The sequence below is a fragment of the Lissotriton vulgaris genome, chromosome 11, assembly GCF_964263255.1.
Source record: "Lissotriton vulgaris chromosome 11, aLisVul1.2, whole genome shotgun sequence".
NCBI classification, from domain to species: domain Eukaryota; kingdom Metazoa; phylum Chordata; class Amphibia; order Caudata; family Salamandridae; genus Lissotriton; species Lissotriton vulgaris.
Window position 1 is genome coordinate 118,599,644 of NC_141699.1, and position 20,806 is coordinate 118,620,449.

Consider the following 20,806-nt stretch of genomic DNA (forward strand, 5'->3'; position numbering starts at 1 on the left):
CCTTAGCTTCAGTGGAGGTATTGAAGCTCGAGGTCTGCCTCTCACCCTGTCCTGGCAATGTCTATGGCGTAGTAAAAGAAAACGGGTCCTATTTGTTTTTTAATGCACTTTGACTAGTATCTGCCCCACATTATAGAACCCCAACTGCATCCAGGTAACATTGTGCCCTTTCTTTTCAGAGGCTGTCGTCCCCAAATTACAAGCTAGAGATATTCAAACTCCCCTCATTCTTACTCATGAAGCTTACCTATAGCGTATAAAGTAAACATGCCAAGCTGAGCAACAACTTCCCACTCCACATCTCCCATCTCCTGTGTGTAATTAAAAACATAGAGTGAGGCTGTAGTACCCTGTGAGTTCCTGGGCACCAACACAGGTAACACGTTTTATATAATCATGCTGAAATAAAAGTGGAAACCTTTTGTGTTTTGATGACAGACTTGTTGTCTTTTGCTACTAATGAGATATTTCCATTTATCTCACCGTCAGGGATTCATTTAAACAGTTCAGCTAGTTTATATAAAGCTGGTTGTAAAAGAGAATTAATTACGTGATGGTGTACCTACTATCTGAAAGAATCACATTAGTTATTGATTCCTTACCTTATAATTACCCCCAGGTGCCCGACTGGATCCGGAAAGTTTTTTCGTCAGAAGTACCTCTGCGCGTCGGAATGTTGCATTGGTAGGCTTCGCGTTCGGCGTTGGCGTTGTGTCGCCGGGATGACGTCGCGGGAGCTACATAGACGCCACCCTCGCGTGATGATGACACTTCTGTCTTTTTCAATACCAGCCAGTGCAGATCCGGGAAGAGCGGTACCTCCAGTCACTTTTTGACTGACATTTTCTCGACTTTTGTTGACTTCTTTTTTTAGTCCATCGACTCCTGGTGCACAAGGGATGCCCGGTTTCGAAGCATATGGCTCCTGTAAACGACTGATGCCGGTAATGGAACCCCACCGCGTGTGCCGCTTTTGCCTGGAGCGCAACCACGACCCCAAGGTGTGCTCCGACTGCCGGTCGATGGCGCGAAGACTTTGCAGGAGCGGACCTGTCACGGACCCACCACCACCATTCTTCCAAGTTATCGAAGTCTTTGCACTTGAGGTCAGATAAGTCGAAGCATAAGAAGAAGTCGAAGAAGCATCATCACTCTTTGACTTCTCCTCGTCCGTTGGCCGACCCGATGAGTGATGCTGGTGGTGCCCCTCCCGTGGCTCTGTGCGCGGAGCCCGAAGAGTCGACTCCGCGTTTCCCTCCCTTCCCAGGACCCAGAGCTTCTCCACTCAGCTTCGTATGTTCTACGAGGCGATGCATGCTAACCGTGGGTGGCCCGGACCCGCCTGCGCGCCTTTGGGCCCCGCGGAACAGGTTGGGAGCTTAGGCCTTCTCCGCAGATGGCTCCGGCGCCCCATGCCGCTCTTGGATCAAGGCCTGGATCCGGATCAGCGCCGGTTGACCTCATTACACCTCCACCATCGACGCTTCCTCCGGCACCATAGCTGTATAGCACGCCGGTCGGGCCCCTGACCGGCGTTGACCCCGGACTCCATCCCGATGTGGACCCAGAGCCGGACCGGCGTCACCCGACGCCAGATCCAACGCCGGAAAGGCTTTTTGTGCCCCTGTTCACTCCTGGGGTCCCTTTTCAGCCAGATTGGCACACAGAGGAAAAGGAGGAGGACTGGGAGGGGTCAGGAGACCCTTTAACTATTCAGATGGAATCTGAGCAGGACTGGCGAGAGGAACTGCGGGATGCCATTGGTGTGGACACCTCCCCTGATCTTGGCATGTTGTCTCCTCCTACCGTGGCTACGGAGGAGGGAGCTTCGTACGCAGTGGTGTTGCGTAGGGCAGCCGAGTCTCTCAACCTCGAACTCCCTACCGTGGCAGTCAGGACTAACCTCCTGACAGAGGTGCTTTAGCCGGCGGTGAGCTCTTCAGAGCCTCTGCTTCCATTCAACGAGGCCCTTACGGATGTCCTTTTGGGCACATGATCCATGCCCAACACGGGGTCTCCCGTGGATTGGATGATTGCCCGACGCCACTGCCCGGCGCTGTGCGACTTCACTTTTCTTTCCCAATATCCCACCCCTGAGCGCTTGGTGGTCCAAGCCTCTACTTGCAAAAGCGCATTCCATACTGCTCCACTGGAAAGGGAATCCAAGACGCTGGATCATCTTGGACAGAAGATTTTCTCTTCCGCTAACTTGGGACTGCAGTCGGTAAACACTGCATGTCTATTGGGCCTCTATCCCCATTCTGTCTGGGGCTCGGTTGCGCAGGTGCTGCCTCAGTGTCCGGAGGCGGCCCGGACAGGGCTCTCCCTGGCTGTTGCTGCCGGGAGGGATGCGGGCAAGTTTGCCATCCGTTGTGTACTGGATACTGCTGACCCTCTGGGTAGAGCGATTTCTATGTCAGTAGCTCTCAGACGCTACGCCTGGATGAGATCTACTGGCTTTTCTGGGGATGTCCAGAATACCCTCATGGACATGTCCTTTGATGGATGTCGCCTTTTTGGCGCAATAGCGGACAATGCTTTAGAGCGTTTCAAACTCACGAGCTACTGCCAAGTCCTTGGGCCTCTCCAGCTGCCCGCGCAGTCTGCTTTTTACCCCTTTCGTGGCTACGGAAGAAGTGCCCTGCTACGTCACGCCCAGAGCCACAAGCCGCGGCAAGTTACCCAACGTTCGTGCCGCCGGGGATGTGGAACAACTGTCATGGTTCTGTGGGGCAGCTGCTTGGCCAGTTGACCAACCCCCCCTCTGCAGCAGCCTCTAAACCTTCCTAGTCCGACATTTCAGACCCATCAAACGCCAGTGGGTGGCAGGATTCGCCATCACCTCCCCCACTGGTGCACCATCATGTCGGACCGGTGGGTTGTCCGAAGGGACTACTCCTTCCCCTTCGAGGCTACCCCCTCCGGCCATGCCACCGCAATACAACCGCATGTCGGAGGATCACCTGGCCCTTCTCCAGCAGGAATTTACGGCTCTCTTGGCCAAGAGAGCCATCAAGCACTTTCCTGTCCCAGAAGTAGGGTGTGGTTGTTATTCCCACTACTTTCCGGTTCCCAAGAAGGACTAGGGCCTGCTTCCTATCTTGGATCTCTACAACGTCAACCGCTTCCTCCGGTAGGAGAAGTTCAAGATGTTGACACTTGCTCAGGTCTTGTCTGCCCTCGACCCGCAAGACTGGATGGTGGTGTTGGACGTGCAGTACGCTTATTTCCACCGGCGTTACCTGCAGTTCATGGTAGGCCATGAGCATTTTCAGTTTACCGTGCTCACCCTTTGGCCTTACCAGCGCCCCTTGAGTGTTCACGAAAGTGATGGCAGTGGTCACAGCTCATCTACACAGATCAGGGGTTTCAGTCTTCCCCTATCTTGACGACTGGTTGTTGAAGGTGGGCTTGACTCAAGCAGTCGTCTCCCACCTCCAGACTAGGGCAGACTTCCTTTAGTCGCTGGGGTTCTCAATCAATGTGCCGAAGTCGCACCTGACTCTCTCTCAGAAGCTCCTCTTCATCGGAGCAGTCTGGACACAACGCGGGGAGAGGAGTTGGCCTAACGGCTTGGGCGGTCGACCTCGAATCTGGGGAACTGAGTTTGAGTTTTGGCGATTACGCTGAATATCCTGTGATTCTGGGCAAATCACTTAATCTCCATGTGCCTAACAAAAATGAATGTGTCCTCTTGTAATTCAACTGGTACTATGTAAAGTGCTCTGATACCTGATTTGGGTCAAGTTCGAGCTATATAAAACTCTAAAAAATAAAATAAAACGGTTTCGGATATATCCTCCCGAACAGCGAGTCCGGGATATTCGGGCTATGATTCCGATCTTTCAGCCTCTGGTTTCGGTCAGATGACCCTGAGGCTGCTGGGCCTTATACCCTCCTGAATTCTGATGGTAGATCATGCCAGATGTCATATGCGGGCTCCGCAGTGGGACCTGAAGTTCCAGTGGGCGCAGCATCAGGAGAATCTGTCCGACTGCGTTCAGATCTCGGAGGGCACTGCTCGACAAATGCAGTGGTGACTCATTAACCAGGATTGGGTCAACGGCAGATCCCTCTTCCTTCCCAACCAGACCACACAGTGGTGACGTACGCATCCTTTCTGGGATGGGACGGCCACATGGGAGAGGCGGAGATCAGAGGCCTCTGGTCTCTGGCAGAGTCCGAGGTCCACATCAACCTTCTGGAGCTCCGGCCGATCCATCTTGCAATCAAGGCATTCCACCCCTCTGTCCGGGAAAGAGTAGTGCAAGTGTTCAGACAACACCACTGCCATGTGGTACTGCAAAAAACAGGGCGGGGTGGGGTCATGGACCCTATATCAAGATACCATCCTCCTCTAGATATGGTTAGAACATCAGGGCATATCCCTGGTGGTTCAACACCTGGCAGGTTCACTGAACTCCAGGGCCGACGACCTCAGCCTCAGCATTTATGATGGATCATAAATGGCATCTTCACTCGAAGGTGGTGCAAGGTCTCTTTCGACAGTGGGGGAGAGCCTTGGTTTGATCTATTTGCCACCGAAGAGAACGCGCAATGTCAGCAATTCTGCTAGTTGGAATTTCCAAGGCGGCACTCGCTAGGCGACGCTTTTCGTCGCAAGTGGAGTTATGGTCTGTTGTATGCCTTTCTGCTTGTATCACTTCTGCCCAGAGTGCTGAAGAAGATCAGGCACGACTGGGCCCAAGTCCTCTAGAGGCTCCGGATTGGGCACGAAGAGTCTGGTATCCCAAGCTGCTCAACATGGCTGTCGATCGTCCGACCCGTCGACCCGTCTGCCTCTTCGGGAGGATCTTCTGTCGCAGCAATAGGGGATGGTCCTCCACCCAAACCTGTCCGGCCTCCACCTCCTTGCGTGGAGATTGAGCGGCGGCAGTTGACGTCTTTTGACTTGCCTCCCGAAGTCTGTGATGTAATTCTGGCAGCCAGGCGTCCCTCCACTAAGACGGTATATACCTGTCGGTGGAACAAATTTGTGGCATGGTGCACAACAAAGGCTGTGGATCCCCTCTCTGCCCCTCTTGCTCAGGTTCTCTTGTTCCTCCTTTCTTTGGCCCAGCAGGGCTCTGCTCTGGGCACTATCAATGGCAATCTCTCTGCCTTCCCTGCCTTCCTTCGGCTTCCAGATCAGCCTTCCCTTTTCAAGTCCCCGGTTGTTAATCGTTTATTGAAAGCCAAAACTCATCTCTTTCCTCCTATTCCCTTCGTTATGCCTCAGTGGGACTTGAATCTGGTTTTAACTTATCTGATGTGGGCTCCCTTTGAGCCGCTTCACAACTTTCCTTTGAGACTTTTAACTCTTAAAACTGAATTCCTGGTGGACATCACCTCTGCCAGACGTGTAAGTGAGCTTCAGGCGCTTTCTTGTAAGCCTCCTTTTCTGTCTGATCATCCGGACAAAGTTGTCCTCAGGACTCATCCATCCTTCTTGCCCAAGGTTGTCACTGCCTTTCACATCGGGCATACCATCACTTTGCCCACCCTCTTTCCGCCTCTGCATCCCTCGAAAGAGTAAGAGAAGCTCCACCATCTGGACCCAAAACAGGAGGTTCCCTTTTATCTGGATCACACCAAACAGTTTTGGGTGGATGACCAGCTCTTTGTTGGGTACGTGAGCGCCAAGAAAGGTCGGGTCGTACACAAGCGGACTATCTCCCGATGGGTCGTCAAGTGTATCAAAACACGCTATTCTCTTGCAAAGAAGGAGCCTCCAGTGGGGCTGCGCTCCCATTCCACCAGGGCGATGGCAGCCACTACTGGTCTGGGACGAGGCGTTCCTCTAAATGACTTCTGTCAGGAGGCTACGTGGGCATCGCTGCACACATTCACCAAGCACTACTGCCTGGACAGTCCAGTACGGACAGAAGGCTTTTTTGGCCGTTCTGTTCTCCAGGACTTTCTGGTGTGAACTTGGTTTGCAGACCCACCTCCGGGGTTGGTATTGCTGGGGTATCTATTCTAAGGTAAGGAATCTAAAATGAACGTGTTTCTTTCAGATGAACAAGTCACTTACCTTCGGTAACGATATATCTGTAAGAAACATTAGTTAGTTATAGATTCCTTACCGCCCCACCCATACTCCCCGTTCTGCGAACTGATTTCTAGGGTTAGGGTCATCCTTTCAGTGCCCTAGTTTTGTGCATCAGTGGTCAGTGTCTTGCATGGCTCTGCGTTTCTGGCGCGGAAAGTCATGTATAGAACTGACATCCGCGCGAGAGAGTGGGGTCTAAGTAGGTGCAGCGACATCATCCCGGCGACACGACACGACACGACGCCAACGACGAACGCGGAGCCGACCGACGCCACTTTCTGACGTGCAGAGGTACTGCTGACGTAAAAACGTTCCGAATCTAGTCTGACGCCTGGGGGTAATTCTAAGGTAAGGAATCTATAAATAACTAATGTTTCTTACAGATATGTCGTTACCGAAGGTAAGTAACTTATTCATTGGGTCTTCCTAAGGTATGTTCAAGTATGGCACATCGCGTTCTTTTAAAGCACACTTTCTTGTTGTGGTATCAATATTTTTTAAATGTGTCTTTAGACCAGTACAAGATCTAGATTTGTGCAGCTTCATTGAACTCTTTGTACATTTGTATTGAAGAAGACCTGTATTATAGCTGTGTCTGCATAGCTGTGAAGAAACACATCTTGCATGATTTTCAAATGTTGTTTTCTTCTTTTTGACAGGTTACCCAGGATTTCAGGCTGCCACATACGCCAGTCGCAGCTATGCTGGCCTAGCCCCAGGCTACACCTATCAGTTTCCAGGTAAGGGACATTTGAATCTCTCTTTACCAGTCATGCCCCTATCGCAAAAACAAAACTTTATGCTTACGCATTGTCATACCTGCATTTACGTGGGATTAACATTGGGGGTCCATGGTTCTGGGAAAAGAACCTGCATGATGCAATGGGCAATATGTAGGATTTGTACTGTGGGTGGGTTGAAGAGCAGGAAGCGGGAAGACGTATTCCATGTTACACTATGTTGCACCAAATGTACATCACATGCACAACAGGAAATCCATTCATGTACGTGCATGTGGGTAGGGGATGCTGGATGTCATTGATGCGCAGTGGGGCTTCGGTGGGCGAGGGGAAACTGGGATGGAACGGGGTCCAGTGTAGGTGGGCACCATTCATGTAACTGCTGCAGCCCTTGCTGCCACAGACTCCCCAAGAGTATTTATGAAAAGTTCCTAAGTTGTTTTACATTTCATTTTAGAATTCCGCGTAGAACGGGGCCCACTCACCAGCGGGCCCATCCTCCCCGAGCTTACAGGTCAGTCTGGTTGATTTCCTAACACTTGCGCGTAGGAAGGAGAGACTGGCAGGGGGGTATTTACTTTCAGGGTACCTGGGCCCAGGTCCTCAGAGTCTAACCCTCCCTGCTATTCTGCCTCCATTCTTGTCTAGCAGCCACTCTGGGCAGAAGCAAGGGTGCTGTTAAACTTGGCTGCATGAAATGTTCTCGTTCTGTCTAGTCTTTCACATGATCCCATGACTGCTCCTTCACCTACAGATTCCATGCATGCAGACAGTTTGGATCACTCACAGCCAATCCAGTCATGTAGACTAGGCTTCCTGTGGCAGACCATCTTCCGTTCAGTGGCCCCTAATTCAGGCTCGGTGCTCATAGTTTGCGGCGTCACTTAGTTTCACAATAGTATGCACTCACCTCCCTGCTAAAATTCATGCTGCTTGTAAAGGTTCTCAGCATTCCTAGTGACATCCAGTCCCTGTCCTTGCAAGCAGAGCGAGTTTTATAGGATGTGCATTCACCTCAATGTCCATCACACCACACACGGCCCTTAGTGTGGCTAAAAGTCTTTAATGTGTTCAAAATGCTTTTTTATTAAACACTGTATTTAGCTAACTAAATAGCTAGCTAAATATATCAATTAAAACGGGATTTAGATGAATTAAAGAGTTTCTGTCACTTTGAACGCCATGTATGCAGTGACGGATGCTATTTACTGAGGGATGGGGGGATGATAAATTGAATCCCCCCCCTCCCCACCCTCCCAAAAAAACCCACTTACTTTCAGGCCGGCTGGCAGCCGCCTCTCGGTCCGCTCACTGCCGCCTCTCCCTCCTGTAAGCAGAATCAGGTAGCACCCAGCTTCCTGACTTCTCTAGTCAATTACAGCGTTGTAATGCAGCGCTGTGATTGGTCTGAGCGCCGTGGATCAACGCTGAGGCAGGAAATGGGAGCCTGAGGCATGTTCTGCACCCAGGCTGTAAAAGTGCTCATGGCGGTTTAGGCGGTCCAAAGGGACTGTCAAAAGCGTCACTGCGCACTTTGGAGTGGGCAAACCACTCCTCCCCTGCTCTGCAGTCCAGCCCCACCGTGCATCAGGAAAGGAAAACTAAAATTATAATAACATTAGTTATTATCATTTTAGTTTTTTTAACTACTGCTCTGTGAGCAGTTGGGCGATGCTTCTCCGCCTTAGCGGAGGAGCCGCCACTGCATGTACTATGTGGTGAACATGGTGGTGAATGTCCAATAAAGACAAGAGGTTACTAAAAAATATTGTAGTGTGGTCCACTAATAAATCTCGCATATGTTTAGTGCCCATGGCAGTCCTGTGCCCTGTGATTTTCCTTGTAGTAGATTGGCTGAAAGGTTGCGTTCACAGGTCCATTTGGCTTGTTACATTCACCGGTCCATTTAATTGGTTAACATAGCTATGCCACTTGCTTTTGCAAGGCAGAGGCTGATTAGCCCATGTATCGTGTGAGAGTTGATAACACTGTGGTCAATGTAGAATATTACTTGTATATTGGTCAGTCACATTGAATCGTTTGTAGTCATTTAAAATGTAGGGATAGCCTTCTGATAATTCAAACACTGCTGAGGAATGTTTGTATTCACATACAGATGCAAAAATCTCCTGCTCAAAAGGTGTTTGCTGGTAAATGGTTAATATTTTAAATTTAAATCACAACCTAAAAGTCTGCATACCTACAGCAGGTCAGTGAGAAAGGGGGATGTGAAAAAGCAGCATAATTTGCAATAGTATGCGGCAATATTTTGGGAGGTGTGCCCAATGGTGCAGGTGTATTGTATCTGTTACCGTCTCACTAGTGCACTGCTCTTTTGACATCCTGGTGACCGTATTTATATCATAGGGGGAAAGGGCGATTGAGCCAATATTGAGTCCATCTTAAAAATTGCTATGACTGCACAAGAATTTAGGACACCCACAAAGCAATACAACAAAGGGAAAACTTAGTTATACACTGACCATAATATTCATGACATTTCTATATAAGTACACTGATGAAGACACAAATTATAAGACACACACTCGGTTTAATTTCTCACGTTGTCATTTTCCTCAACAATGACATTTAAAACTTAATTTTAGCTCATCTTCTCCTATATAACTCACCATTAACAAGTCTTTAAAAGACTACATTTTAAGATAACTAGCATATGCATATATGTGGCATCAAATCACCAGATTTCGAGAAGAATACCCATTACTTGATGAAAGTATCATGGCAACCATTCCAGGTTTCGCAAACTCATGCCAAGTGAACAAACAGTGAGGCAAAACCTCAAAGAGGAAGCACAATAGACTCTGGTTGAAGACTTGTCTGGTTAAAATGAAAGCAATGCAGATTCATATATATACAATGACCTTCTCAGCGCTGAATGAGTAAATGAGGAAAGTTGGATAATAATAAGAGTGAAAATGCGTATGATGTCAAGTTCTATTGCTGAGGTTGCCAGACAACTTATATTCCCCGTCCTTGTGGTGGTCTGCAGGAAGCCTTTACGGTTCAGTCTGTTAAACAAGCTGGACTGCTGGCCTCTGCTTGCCACAGTGAATCGTTGAGTTGAACTCAGTTCTTGCTCCTTATGAATCCAGCCACCATGCCGCTTCCTTCACTGTCTGCACAAGCTCATAATTTTCAGTGCCCTGAAATCGAATTTCACTCCCTCCAAGGTTCGTACTCCTATTGTGGATGCTAGTGTCCCACATTCCACTGCCTACTGGCTTGTGGTGCGATCTACCATTATAACCCTCATCCCCCAATATTTCTTTACTGTGGTAACCCTCCTGTCCACCTTACAAAACTGGCTGAATCTTAAAAAAGTTAAAGAATATTTCATCCCAGCTTGCACAAGATCTTGTTTAAAAGGTTGAACAGTGGCGTAGGAACCAGTTTTGTGGTGTTAAGCCTAGTGCATGGGGTCCCTGGTAACTGCCTGATACTGTATCCCGATTGATTAAAGATGCTTAACTGATGAAAACAGAGCCCTCTTATTTGAGCACATGCTTTGTGGGCTCAGGTGATTGCAGATGTTTTATGTGTTTATCCAGAACAATGCCATGTTCTTCCACAAATGTACAACCTCTCTTTGAATGCATTCTGAGTCGAACTGTGATCTGTTTTGCATGAACTTTCCTCCCACTTGCAGTTCATATACCTGTAACAGCCATAGTAGGCAGATGGAGGGCATGTCATTAAATGGCTCTTCACTGAAAATGTTTCAGCAGAGCTAAGTGTTGTTGCAGAGAGTCAGTGTGTATCTGAGAACCAAAAGTTGAAACTTATTAATTGGAGGCAAACATTTCTGTTGATGACCAAATCTTGTCTATCTTCTATTTCAGCAATTCCGCTAACGGCCTATGGACCCATGGCCGCTGCAGCGGCAGCAGTTGTCAGAGGTAATGGCTCGTTCCTTGCAGGACAGACTGAGCAGCAGTGGCAGCGTGAGTTTGTTTGAGGGCCCCTTTAACCCCTTGTTCGTTTTTTTAAAATATTTGCGTGCCTTGATGCAGGTGGGATGGTTTGTAGCATATTTCTTCTCTGCTTTTTGTAGCATATTTCTTCATGGTCTCTGTCATCTCTTTTATTTGAAGCTCTGTTTGCTGTGGCTAAGCATCTTTTTTTTGCTTTCTTGCTTAGGCACTGGTCCAACGCGTGCTGGTGGATTCCTTGGAACAAGCAGCCCAGGGTCAATGGCAGAACTTTATGGAGCCAGTCAAGAGTCCGCTATAAGCAGTTATATCAGTGCTGCCAGCCCTGCCCCGAATGCAGGGTTTGGTCACAGTCTAGGGGTGAGTTTCTGGTCACCTTTATGCAATGATTTAGTCTCTGGGCGGAGTCATGTTGACAGACCGAATTAAAGGAGAAGCCATTAATAGGACTGAGGGGACTGGGTGACCCTGGACGAATGAATATGTGCAATAAGCAGAAGTGAGAATGTTTCTTTATTAATTAAAGTAAACCTGGCAACTAAAAATTTAAATTTACTGTGTGAGGTGGTAGCCTTTGTAGGGCTTTGTGCCGACAAATATCTTAAGAGGCACTTTTGAGCTTGCTGAGGCTAGTGCTAATGTCCTGGACCCCTTATTGAACCGTGCAGTTCAATCCTCGAAAGTACTGGAAATCCATTCTTTGTAGTGGTTTCAGACTTGTTTTCCCTGTCACCATATAATTTCGGCTCCTCACCGGGTGACCGCGTGAAGGGAGCAAGGGCGTAGCTTCAGGCGGAGTGTTTGGGGTGTTACACTTCCCCTAATAAATGTATTTTCAGATGAATAGTTGGGTACAGGTACCTTCAGTCGCATATGGTGAGGTGTCTGTCAGATTTCACCTGGGATTTTTGCATGAATACACTGACAAAAACACACACAAACACTCCCTCATCTCTGTTTTGAAAGTCCTAAAATTTTTTATTTTACAAAATATTGTGATTCTCTCATTTAATGCTCCTATTAATCCATATTCCTTTCCCTTTCCACTGCCAATGCCTCACTCATGCACCCTGCTTGTCATACAATGTATTATAATATTTTATGTCAGCGTGATGGTCGGAAATTCTGATGCCTACCCCCCCCTGCCCAGCCCTCCCGCCCAATCTTTCTGACCAAGCTACGCCCCTGGAAGTGAGCCGATATTGTGTGACACACAGTGGCACCGTGTGAGTTGAAAGGCCATTTAAAGGGAATATTGGATATAAGGGGAGCCATGGATGGAGGTATTCAAGGTTGGATGGACTTGAGAAAATGCATGGATTCAGTTCAGTACAATAGGTAGAAATGGTCTTTGCAGCTATCTCCTGTCTTGTATAAAACTCAAGCACGTTGGGACAATGAAGCAACACAGCACATCAATTCCCTTGCAACAGCAAGAAAGTTAATTCCCTTCCAAATTAAAAGGTGCTGCATTCTCTTCGTTGCACTGTGACCTCCTGTCCTCCCTATTATTTTAGCTGTAGTTAATGTTGTGTCCATAACCTACTCAGAATCTTCTGCTGTCTTTCTTTCTCTCCCTTCTTTTGACAATGCTGTGCTTCTCTCTTAAGAAGCATATAAAGAGAATCTTAACCTCTGTCTACCCATTGCAAAACAATGTTTCAACTTCGCTAGCTCTGTACACATCTCTTGGATGACTGCTAAATGAGATATTTTCAATTCTTGTTACAGGCTCCGCTCATTGCAACAGCTTTCACTAATGGTTACCACTGAAGCTGGAGTCCTAGAGGTAGAAGGTAAGGAATAGTCTATCTTCAATGGAAGTGAAGTTTCAAAGGAGCTGGTATGATGGGTAGTTACAATTTTTTGGTTTACGAGTGTAGGAGGTAAGATAAAAAGTTAATAAACAAAGGGGTGGTTTAGAGAGTTAAAGATATAAAGTGATAAAATAGAGTGTTATTGGAAGACTGAGGATCATTTAAAGTCAGTGAAGTACACAAGATAATACTGGGGACAGACTTTTGTCAACCACGGAAATCCCCTATTGTGCATGGATAAATGGAGAGATGGTAGAGTTAATGGAGTGGAGTGAGTCGAAAGAATTAGAGAGATACCTGGTGGGATTTTAGAGCTAACAGAAGACTAGTTAGCTCTATTAAAGAGACTGAATACAGAGTAACACCTTTTTACTAGCAGAAGGCAGGGAGTGCAGGTTCACGGCGGGAAGAGACTGTCTGAAAGGCAGACCGATACGATGCTTCTTGTTGCTGGATATAGTAATTGTAAGTCTGTATTAAAGGTTCCTGAACACAGCACTTTTCCAAAGATTGTTTTTGAATGAAAAATTATTTACAGAAATTTTTGTCCTTAGTTCACAGAAATTTTTGTCCTTAGTTCACAGAAATATTTGTCCTTAGTTCTTTACTAACTGCTTGCTACATATCTGTTTTTTTTTTTGTGGAACAGTTGCCTTTTGTCCTTAATGGGTTACTTTCCTTCAGCTAGATTCTTAAGTTGCCATGCCAACATTGTTTAACAGTTGCCCTTCTTGTTTAACCACATCGCTGCGGCGGCTATTCCGCCGCAGCGCTAAAAGGGCGGGGCGGCCGCATGGCGGCCGCATGCTGGTGACAGAACCGCTCTGTCACCAGCCGCGGTTGGGCTGTGCTCGTGACTGAGCGGTTCCGTCATGGTCCCGCCCGCCTAATAGAACGCGCCGCGCAGGTGCAAAATCAGCGCCGCGCTGGGGCGGCGGCCGGGCCATGACGTAACCGCTCCGTCATCAGCACAGCCCAACCGCAGCTGATGACGGAGCGGTTCCGTCATCAGCATCGAACCGGCTAAGGACAAGCTGAACATGTGCCATTTCCTTTATGGATTCTCACTCGAAAGATGTGTGGGATGTGTCTGGAGATTGCATATAGGAAGATAGGGAACATTGGTGGAGTTTTCCTTTTAAGACCAACCCAAATGAAGTAAGAAAAGTGCCATTCTGTATCCAGTAGCTCTAGGAGAATGAGCAAGCCTCTTCCTCTTCTGCTCTGCGTGTGACCAGGCCTGAACCCTGAACTTCCCTCCAATGTTTGGTATTTCTGTTCTAATCATTGTTAGGACATTTAAAGTTAAGACACTCAGAATCAAGGCATTTTGTATGTCAAGGATTTTTAACTTACCCCTTCAATATGGAGGTTTTCTTTGTCTTTAGAATGCGGCTCGCTGTTCAATACAACAAACATCATAGGGACGACAACACATCCCTGCCTGTAAATTTACTTACAGTCAAGAGAGTGCTTTAATATCAAAAGCCAATGAAAAGCCAACAAAAGCACAGTGCAGTGACAGAGGTCCCAGCGTAGATGCTAGTCTTACTATAGTTACCAGTGCCACTGAACTGTACATCATCATAATTCTTTTCCTACTATAAGCCAGTAACATTTTATACTTGTCAACCCTCTCATTTAGTTATCTGTAACACTGCCAAATGTTTTACAGTATATTTAGAACCTATGTTAGAGTCTCCTTTTTCTCTGTTTAAAACAAAAAAATCAAATGCTGGTATTTTCAGCAAAACATTATTTGGTTGATTTGGATTACAGGCTTAATAAAAAAAAAGAGGAAATGTTGCCTCTTACTAGGCTTTTTATTTTAATTCATTTTAACATTAAAAATATTTTGTAAACGTGTATCAGTGATCACACATGTGCATAGATGTTCTATTTTTATGGAGTCCGAAAGAATGCCCATGAACTAGGATTACAGGTAGTAACATTTTCTTATTGGAGACCAGAGCATGAGGCAAGGCTTCAAATAAGCACAATGATTTTGTTAGATAAACATAAACTGATTTGAACTTAATGTAGAAGATGAAGGTTCAGTAGAAATTAGTGTGTGTGGGCTGGTTTAAGATTGGTTGGAGAGTGTAGTTTCGGAAGATGTGAATGTGAGGGTATGGAGAATCCATCCATGAAATTTGTGTAATGGAACAAGAGCCCAAGTGGACTTGTAGAAACAGTAAAATATCAATGCTTTTGTCTTGTTCTTACACTCTAGAGTCCCAGTGATGGAGGAAATGTAGCAGGAGCATTCAAGAGAAGCCGGGAATTTGCTCAGATTTTGGCATTCTGAATACACTGCCGGCTGCCAAGCTCCAGCTGGACCCCTCTCTTCCTCAGGAGAGCAACAACTCACTCCTGACCTGTCCTTATTCATTCCCCTAGCCCAGAGCGGATCTGCGCCTTACCTCTCCTGTTTTTCCATCTCCTCTTCGTCCTCTTGTCCTGCACAAAGCAAATACAAAGCAAATTGGCTTACATCCAAACTGTCCTTTTCAATCCCATGGAGATCATCTGTCATTTCACATTTCTTTAATCCCCACCACCCATTGCCCCTTCCTTTCCATGAAGCACATCATCTCGCTTTTACTAACCACAGAAGTTTACACTTCAGAAATCCTTGGTGTATTTATTTTAATAGCAAGTAGTTCATTTTTTTTAAAAACTTTTTTTTGTTACTCCCATATTATGTGGTGCTCTTTGCAGAGTGCAGTAGGAACATTTGGGAATTCATTTTGTGATTGTGATTTAGCTAGTTTACTAAGGGATGTTTTTATTTGATATTGCATTTGTTTTTAATTGTTTGGACTGCATTGTCTGCTTGGCACTACTGCCAGAGGAGACCCGAGGACGTGGCAATGCTGCGATAAATGTGTGGACATTTTCTCTGGCTGCCTCATGCAAATGTCACCTTTTAAATCTGTGAAACGTCAAGAGACAGAAGGAATGGACAGACCCACGGAACAAAAATGTATATTTTGCTATATGAGACACGTATTGGGTCACAAATATTTTTTTTATTGGTTTTGTGTTTTTTTCTGTGTATAATATGTAAATATTGAATTCTGAACTGTTACTGCTGACTGCAAAGAGATGTCTGTGACACTTCCTGGCATGCATTGGTCTGTCAAGATGCCAGCTATCATTCCACAGAGGCTGCTGCTTGAAAAGTTGTCTGTGATATTCCCAGACTGGCTGCAGCCTATATAGATTCCCATAATTTTCCCAGACAAGCTATGGTCTGAACAGATGTCAGTGACAGTAGAGGTAGAAGAAAGACTAGAATGTTAAAGCTCTTTACTTCCTCAGATGCACGTTAATAGTGGCCATCTTGGGAAGGTGGCATATACAATTCACTGCAAATGGATGTGTCACTTGGAAACAGTAAAGAAATAGTGTAGTTTTCAATTATTTAACTAAAAAAATTATGAATATTTTAAAACCTAGCAAATCTCTAAAAAATGTATTAATTGTATAATTGTTATGCTTGTTAAACCATGTAAAGCTATTTGATTTCCTTCTTCCTCAAAGGGGGACTTGCGGTTTTATGAAGGATTCCCTGTGAAGTTCCCTTTGCAGCTTTGAATTGCAATCTTCTTATTACAAGATGGCCTTTAAATGTGTTTATAAGGGGCTGTTGTCAAGCTCTCATTGGGCTTTCAATATTAGTATGTCTTTTATTTCAATGCTCTTGACACTCCTTGAAATGGATTAGCTCATAGAAGTGTCTGACTCTTATAGAAAGGCTTTGGCCAGTATGACTTTATGCCTTTCTTGTTGGAACAATGTTACTGTGGCCCCTGACAGGTCTGACTTGTGTTTTTGTCCAATTTATAACCTCCAACACATATAGGGTGTCCAGTTGTCTGATATTTCGCAGTGTCAGCATGTGTTTAAAATGTTGTCTTCGCTGTGCTACAGTTTATTTTTCATCTCATCCACTACATTTCATGGGCTACTGTTGAGGAAACCCTCGTCCTTTGTTCATATATATCCTTCAGGTTAGCTTTGGATGGTTGGCGATTGTCGCCAAAATGATAGCTGGATGTGTGAGAGGGTGAAGAAAGAGCTTTGGAATATCGAAACACCCCAGCTTGTTCTGACAAACACGTTTCTCAGCATCCTCACAGTGTAATGTATATATCTTTCTACTGTTGATTGGATATTTTACTGAAAAGGTTACATTACTGTTTTCCTTGTCTTGCGGAGGGGAGAACAACATGTAGAAAGCACTCTTACCCTTAAGCTCCCCTATGCTGCATTTTTTGTTCTCACTGTGATCATATAATTCCTCTCAAGTCTTTGCCTTCCCAGGACTTGAGTTGGATCAAATTCTCAAGAATGGAAAGTCTTCCATGCTATAAAAATGTCAAAGTGATTTGCCTGTAGAGGCATTAATGGTACACACTTTGGAAGTCTTAAATTTGTGATCCTACTGGAATCACTAGGCAGAGGTGCCCGACTTAAATCGGTTAGGAAGTACTGCTCCTTTGTTCTGAACCTAAGTGTGCTGTATCTCCTTTAGGAAAGTTGTGGGTGTGATCATTACAACTTTTCAGCTGCTCTCAGATTTTCTTGGTTGGGCAGATGCTGGGCTCTCCTGTCAGATCTTTGTATCTATGCCGCATTCCAGCTTTGTCACTGTAGGTCTGGGACTGGTTCTTACTTCTTCTGTGTATGATATTTACTGCCTGTTTGTGTGTGGTTGAGGGGCACCTGCTACCTGTTTGTGTGATTCAAGGTTGCTGCATCCAGTCCCTAAGTTTGCCATTCTCTGCCTCCTTTCTTTCTGGCTCCTGCTTCCTGTGCCACCTGGAATGTTTCTGGGGACCCTCATACCCCTGGTCTGTGTGTGACTGGGACATCTGGGGTCTGAAATTGGTTTTTAATTGAACCAAAGAGCAAACTAGGAACTTTCAGCATCCGTATGAAAGAGGCTGTTTTTCTTACACAAAGAACCAAGGTACTGTTATTACACTAACCCATTTTTCCACATCCTTTCCTTGGCTGCAAAAGAATGTCCTTTAGAAGCAGGTCCCGGAAGGAAGCCCTCAAAGCTTTGATTTTGTATGTTACCGTGTAACCAGGGCACTGGCCGTTACATTGGCAGATGTTACCCGTGAACACTTTTGGAGAGTAAATTCTGGGACAGAGTTACAGAATTGCAAAGCAATAATCCTTTTTACTGAGGCACGAATCTGTGTTTTTTTAAAAATATTTTCCTATTAAAAACGCTGAATTTTATTGTATTTTTTATACTTCCAGGCTGGCTAGGAAGACTGTCTTGCCCTTGCCTAGGTCCCTGTTGTGGGCCTGTTCCCAGGTTACTGGGTGTCTTCCTTCAGGCTGCCACCTGCAAGCTTTTGCTGCAGTTTTAATGGGGGTGCGGGAGGGACTGGTTGTTTTTAAAAAACACAAGATCTGTTTTTAAGCCAGTAAGTTATTACGAAGCACCGTTTCTCCTCTATAGACCTGTAACCCCTTTTTCAAGATTTCAGTTTTGAATTCCTAATAAATTATTTAAAAATGTGTTTGTCTTCAGTCTAACTTTTAAATCATCGCTATGTGGTATCTGTCTCTGAGCTGTAGCTGCAAATCTTGGCATCAGATGTTAATGAATGTTGTATGGATGGAGATTTTTCTCATGCAAAGGAATGTTTTGCATGTTGTCTTTTTAAGCATAAAACGTTAATATACCGGGATAATTAATCCTAGCTTCTCTTCCAGGGATCCTCATCAATAGTCATAAGCATTAGAATATTCCCTCCCATGTGCGGGACCCCGGAAACACTATTTTATCCAGTATGTGGGTGTCTTTCATAGATTCACATGCCTGAATCATTCCCCGTCGTCGAGACGGGAGCCTCCGGTATATAAAAAAGTAATGTCCTAAGACATACATATAAAGGAATAGGCCTAAGGGTCTCACCTTAGTGTCCTATCTAGGTCCTTATGCAGGAAGGACCAAACAGAGTAGGCCCAAGGGTCCCACCTTGGTAGCCTATCTGTGTCCTTTTGTAAAAAGGACCAAAGTAAAGAGAAACAACCAATCAGCTACTACCTCCTTCTAGAACCTTCCTGTCAGGAGCCTCAGTCTCTCAGATTTTCTACCGCACGTTGTGATAGGGAGTCTCCACCTGAGTTCTCCTCAGGAAACTTATTCTTTTCATCAAATCTCGATATTTTCACAACTTCTTTGCCATGGCTGATAGCCAGAAAAAAGGACTATTTCGAGCCTGTACCTCATGTGGTAAAAAGAGGCTGCACGTGGAAGATAAACATGAGACCTGTTTATACTGCCTCTATCCCCAACACCAGGCCAAGGACTGCAGAATATGTAGGACATTCTCCCATAAAACCCAGAAGGACCGGGAAGGACGTCTTCTGATATGGCTGACCAGGCTTAAGAACAAACCTGAGAGCGACCTGGTTTCAGAAGGTGAGAGCATGTCTGGCGCCTCGCAGTTCTCCTTGAAGAGGCCTAGGGTTTCCTCCCCTGGCCCCTCAGACACCCCTCCTAAGAAGGCCAGAAAGTCTTCAGAGGGCAAGCCACCTGTGTCTGACAAGGACCTTCCTGTCCCCAGGAAGAAGCCGCTGATTCCGGCGACGACAACGTCGATGGCCTCCTCAGCGCTGAAAACCGTCTCTACGTCGACGACAACAGTGTCGACGACGTCAACAGTGTCGACGACTAAGGCCACGTCGGCGTCTTCCTCGTCGACGAGAACGACACCTTCATCGTCGACGAGTAGACCTGTGCCATCTACCGTTCCCTCGACGACTAGGACTACGTCGTCGACGACGCGGTCGACGCCGAAGACATCGACGACGACACCGTCGACGAAAGCCGCAACGTCGACGAAGCCTCCCTCGTCGACGAGGAGCACCCCGTCGACGGCGACGAAGCCGTCGACGACGGAAAAGTTGTCGTCGACGAGAACAACGTCGACGAGGGCATCGTCGACAGACATACCGTCGACGAAGAGTAAAATTCCGCCGACGACGGAAAGCTCTTTGGTGGCACCGCCGACACAGGCGTCGACGGCAACTAGTACCTGGAAAGAGTCTGAACTGCTCTCGCATGCTATGGATGCCCAGACGTCTCATGTCACGATCAAAATAACTAAAAAGCCAATCACACCGGACATGACATCACCTAGTCAGGTGCAACAACTAACACCATCCTGCTTCTTACAAGACCAGGAACTGGATGAGGAACTGTTTACTCAGGCCACTAGCCCTTCGGAACTGGTGCTTAAGTGCCAGAGTACAGATGAGGAACAAGAAGTAGAGGAATATGTGGATCAAACTGTTCATACTCAGGTACACACACAAGTGACACCAATGGTGTGCCTGCCAGCATCCATCGTTTCAGACCTACAATTCCTCATCAAAGACTATAAAGATCGGTTTCCAGAAAAAACCACTCCTGTTGCACCTCCAGCTCCACAGGTACCTGCTCCTGTACCTCGACATAAGCCCCCTCCGCTGGTACTTCCTAGAAATCACGATCCAGCACAAGACACCATCTCGTCCGACGACGATGAGAGAGACCATGAAGAGGGGGAAGTCCGCGATGATGACTCAGACCCTGATGCAGACCAGGACTACGTCACTCACTCTCCGGCCTCTCCAGAGCCACAGTCTTCGGAGTCTCCACCCGCGGACATTGGTGGCTTCCATAACCTCATTGAGAGGGCAGCCAAAAGGTTCCATATGTCCCTGGAAACACAGGAGACTGAATGTTTCCTCTATGATTTTAAGGAACCTACGAAAAAGACGACAAGATCGATCCCGATTATTGACTACCTATTGAAATGGGGCAAACAACTAATGCAGACGCCAGCTTCTCTGCAGGTAATAGTGCCCAGGCTTGATAAAAAATACAAAGCTACATCTTCGGCACCAGCATGCCTCACGGGTCACCCCAAGGCAGACTCCGTGGTTACTCAAGCAGCGCAGAAGAATTCGCGCAACCCTGCGTCTCCCTTATCAACGCCACCCGATAAGGAAGGCAGGAAGCTAGATGCCATTGGAAAACGCTTTTCCACCACGTCTGCAACGACGGTGAAGATCGCAAATTCGATTGCACTCCTGGGCCGCTACAACCGTCAGCTCTGGGCGGACATCGCGCCCTACCTCGCTAACCTGCCAGAGGATATGAAAGAGGAGGCACACTCACTACTCCTAGAGGGCCAAACATCGGCTTCTGAATTGATTGACTGTGCCATT

General features: G+C 46.6%; 1 protein-coding gene across 5 annotated transcripts in view; it reads left to right on the forward strand.

The window, feature by feature from the left end:
- The window catches only part of MSI1 (musashi RNA binding protein 1), a 155,698-nt gene extending 137,595 nt beyond the window's left edge, over positions 1–18,103 (forward strand). For 2 of the 5 annotated variants that reach the window (XM_086942857.1, XM_086942860.1), the window contains 6 exons: positions 6,712–6,792; positions 7,250–7,306; positions 10,653–10,754; positions 10,951–11,102; positions 12,474–12,538; positions 14,793–18,103. In XM_086942857.1, coding sequence (XP_086798983.1) covers positions 6,712–6,792; positions 7,250–7,306; positions 10,653–10,754; positions 10,951–11,102; positions 12,474–12,515 — 434 coding nt within the window. In that variant the 3' untranslated portion in view covers positions 12,516–12,538; positions 14,793–18,103. The remainder of the gene's footprint in view (positions 1–6,711; positions 6,793–7,249; positions 7,307–10,652; positions 10,755–10,950; positions 11,103–12,473; positions 12,539–14,792) is intronic. The other 3 variants (XM_086942858.1, XM_086942859.1, XM_086942861.1) reach the window with 3 other exon arrangements.
- Positions 18,104–20,806: the final 2,703 nt, after the last annotated feature.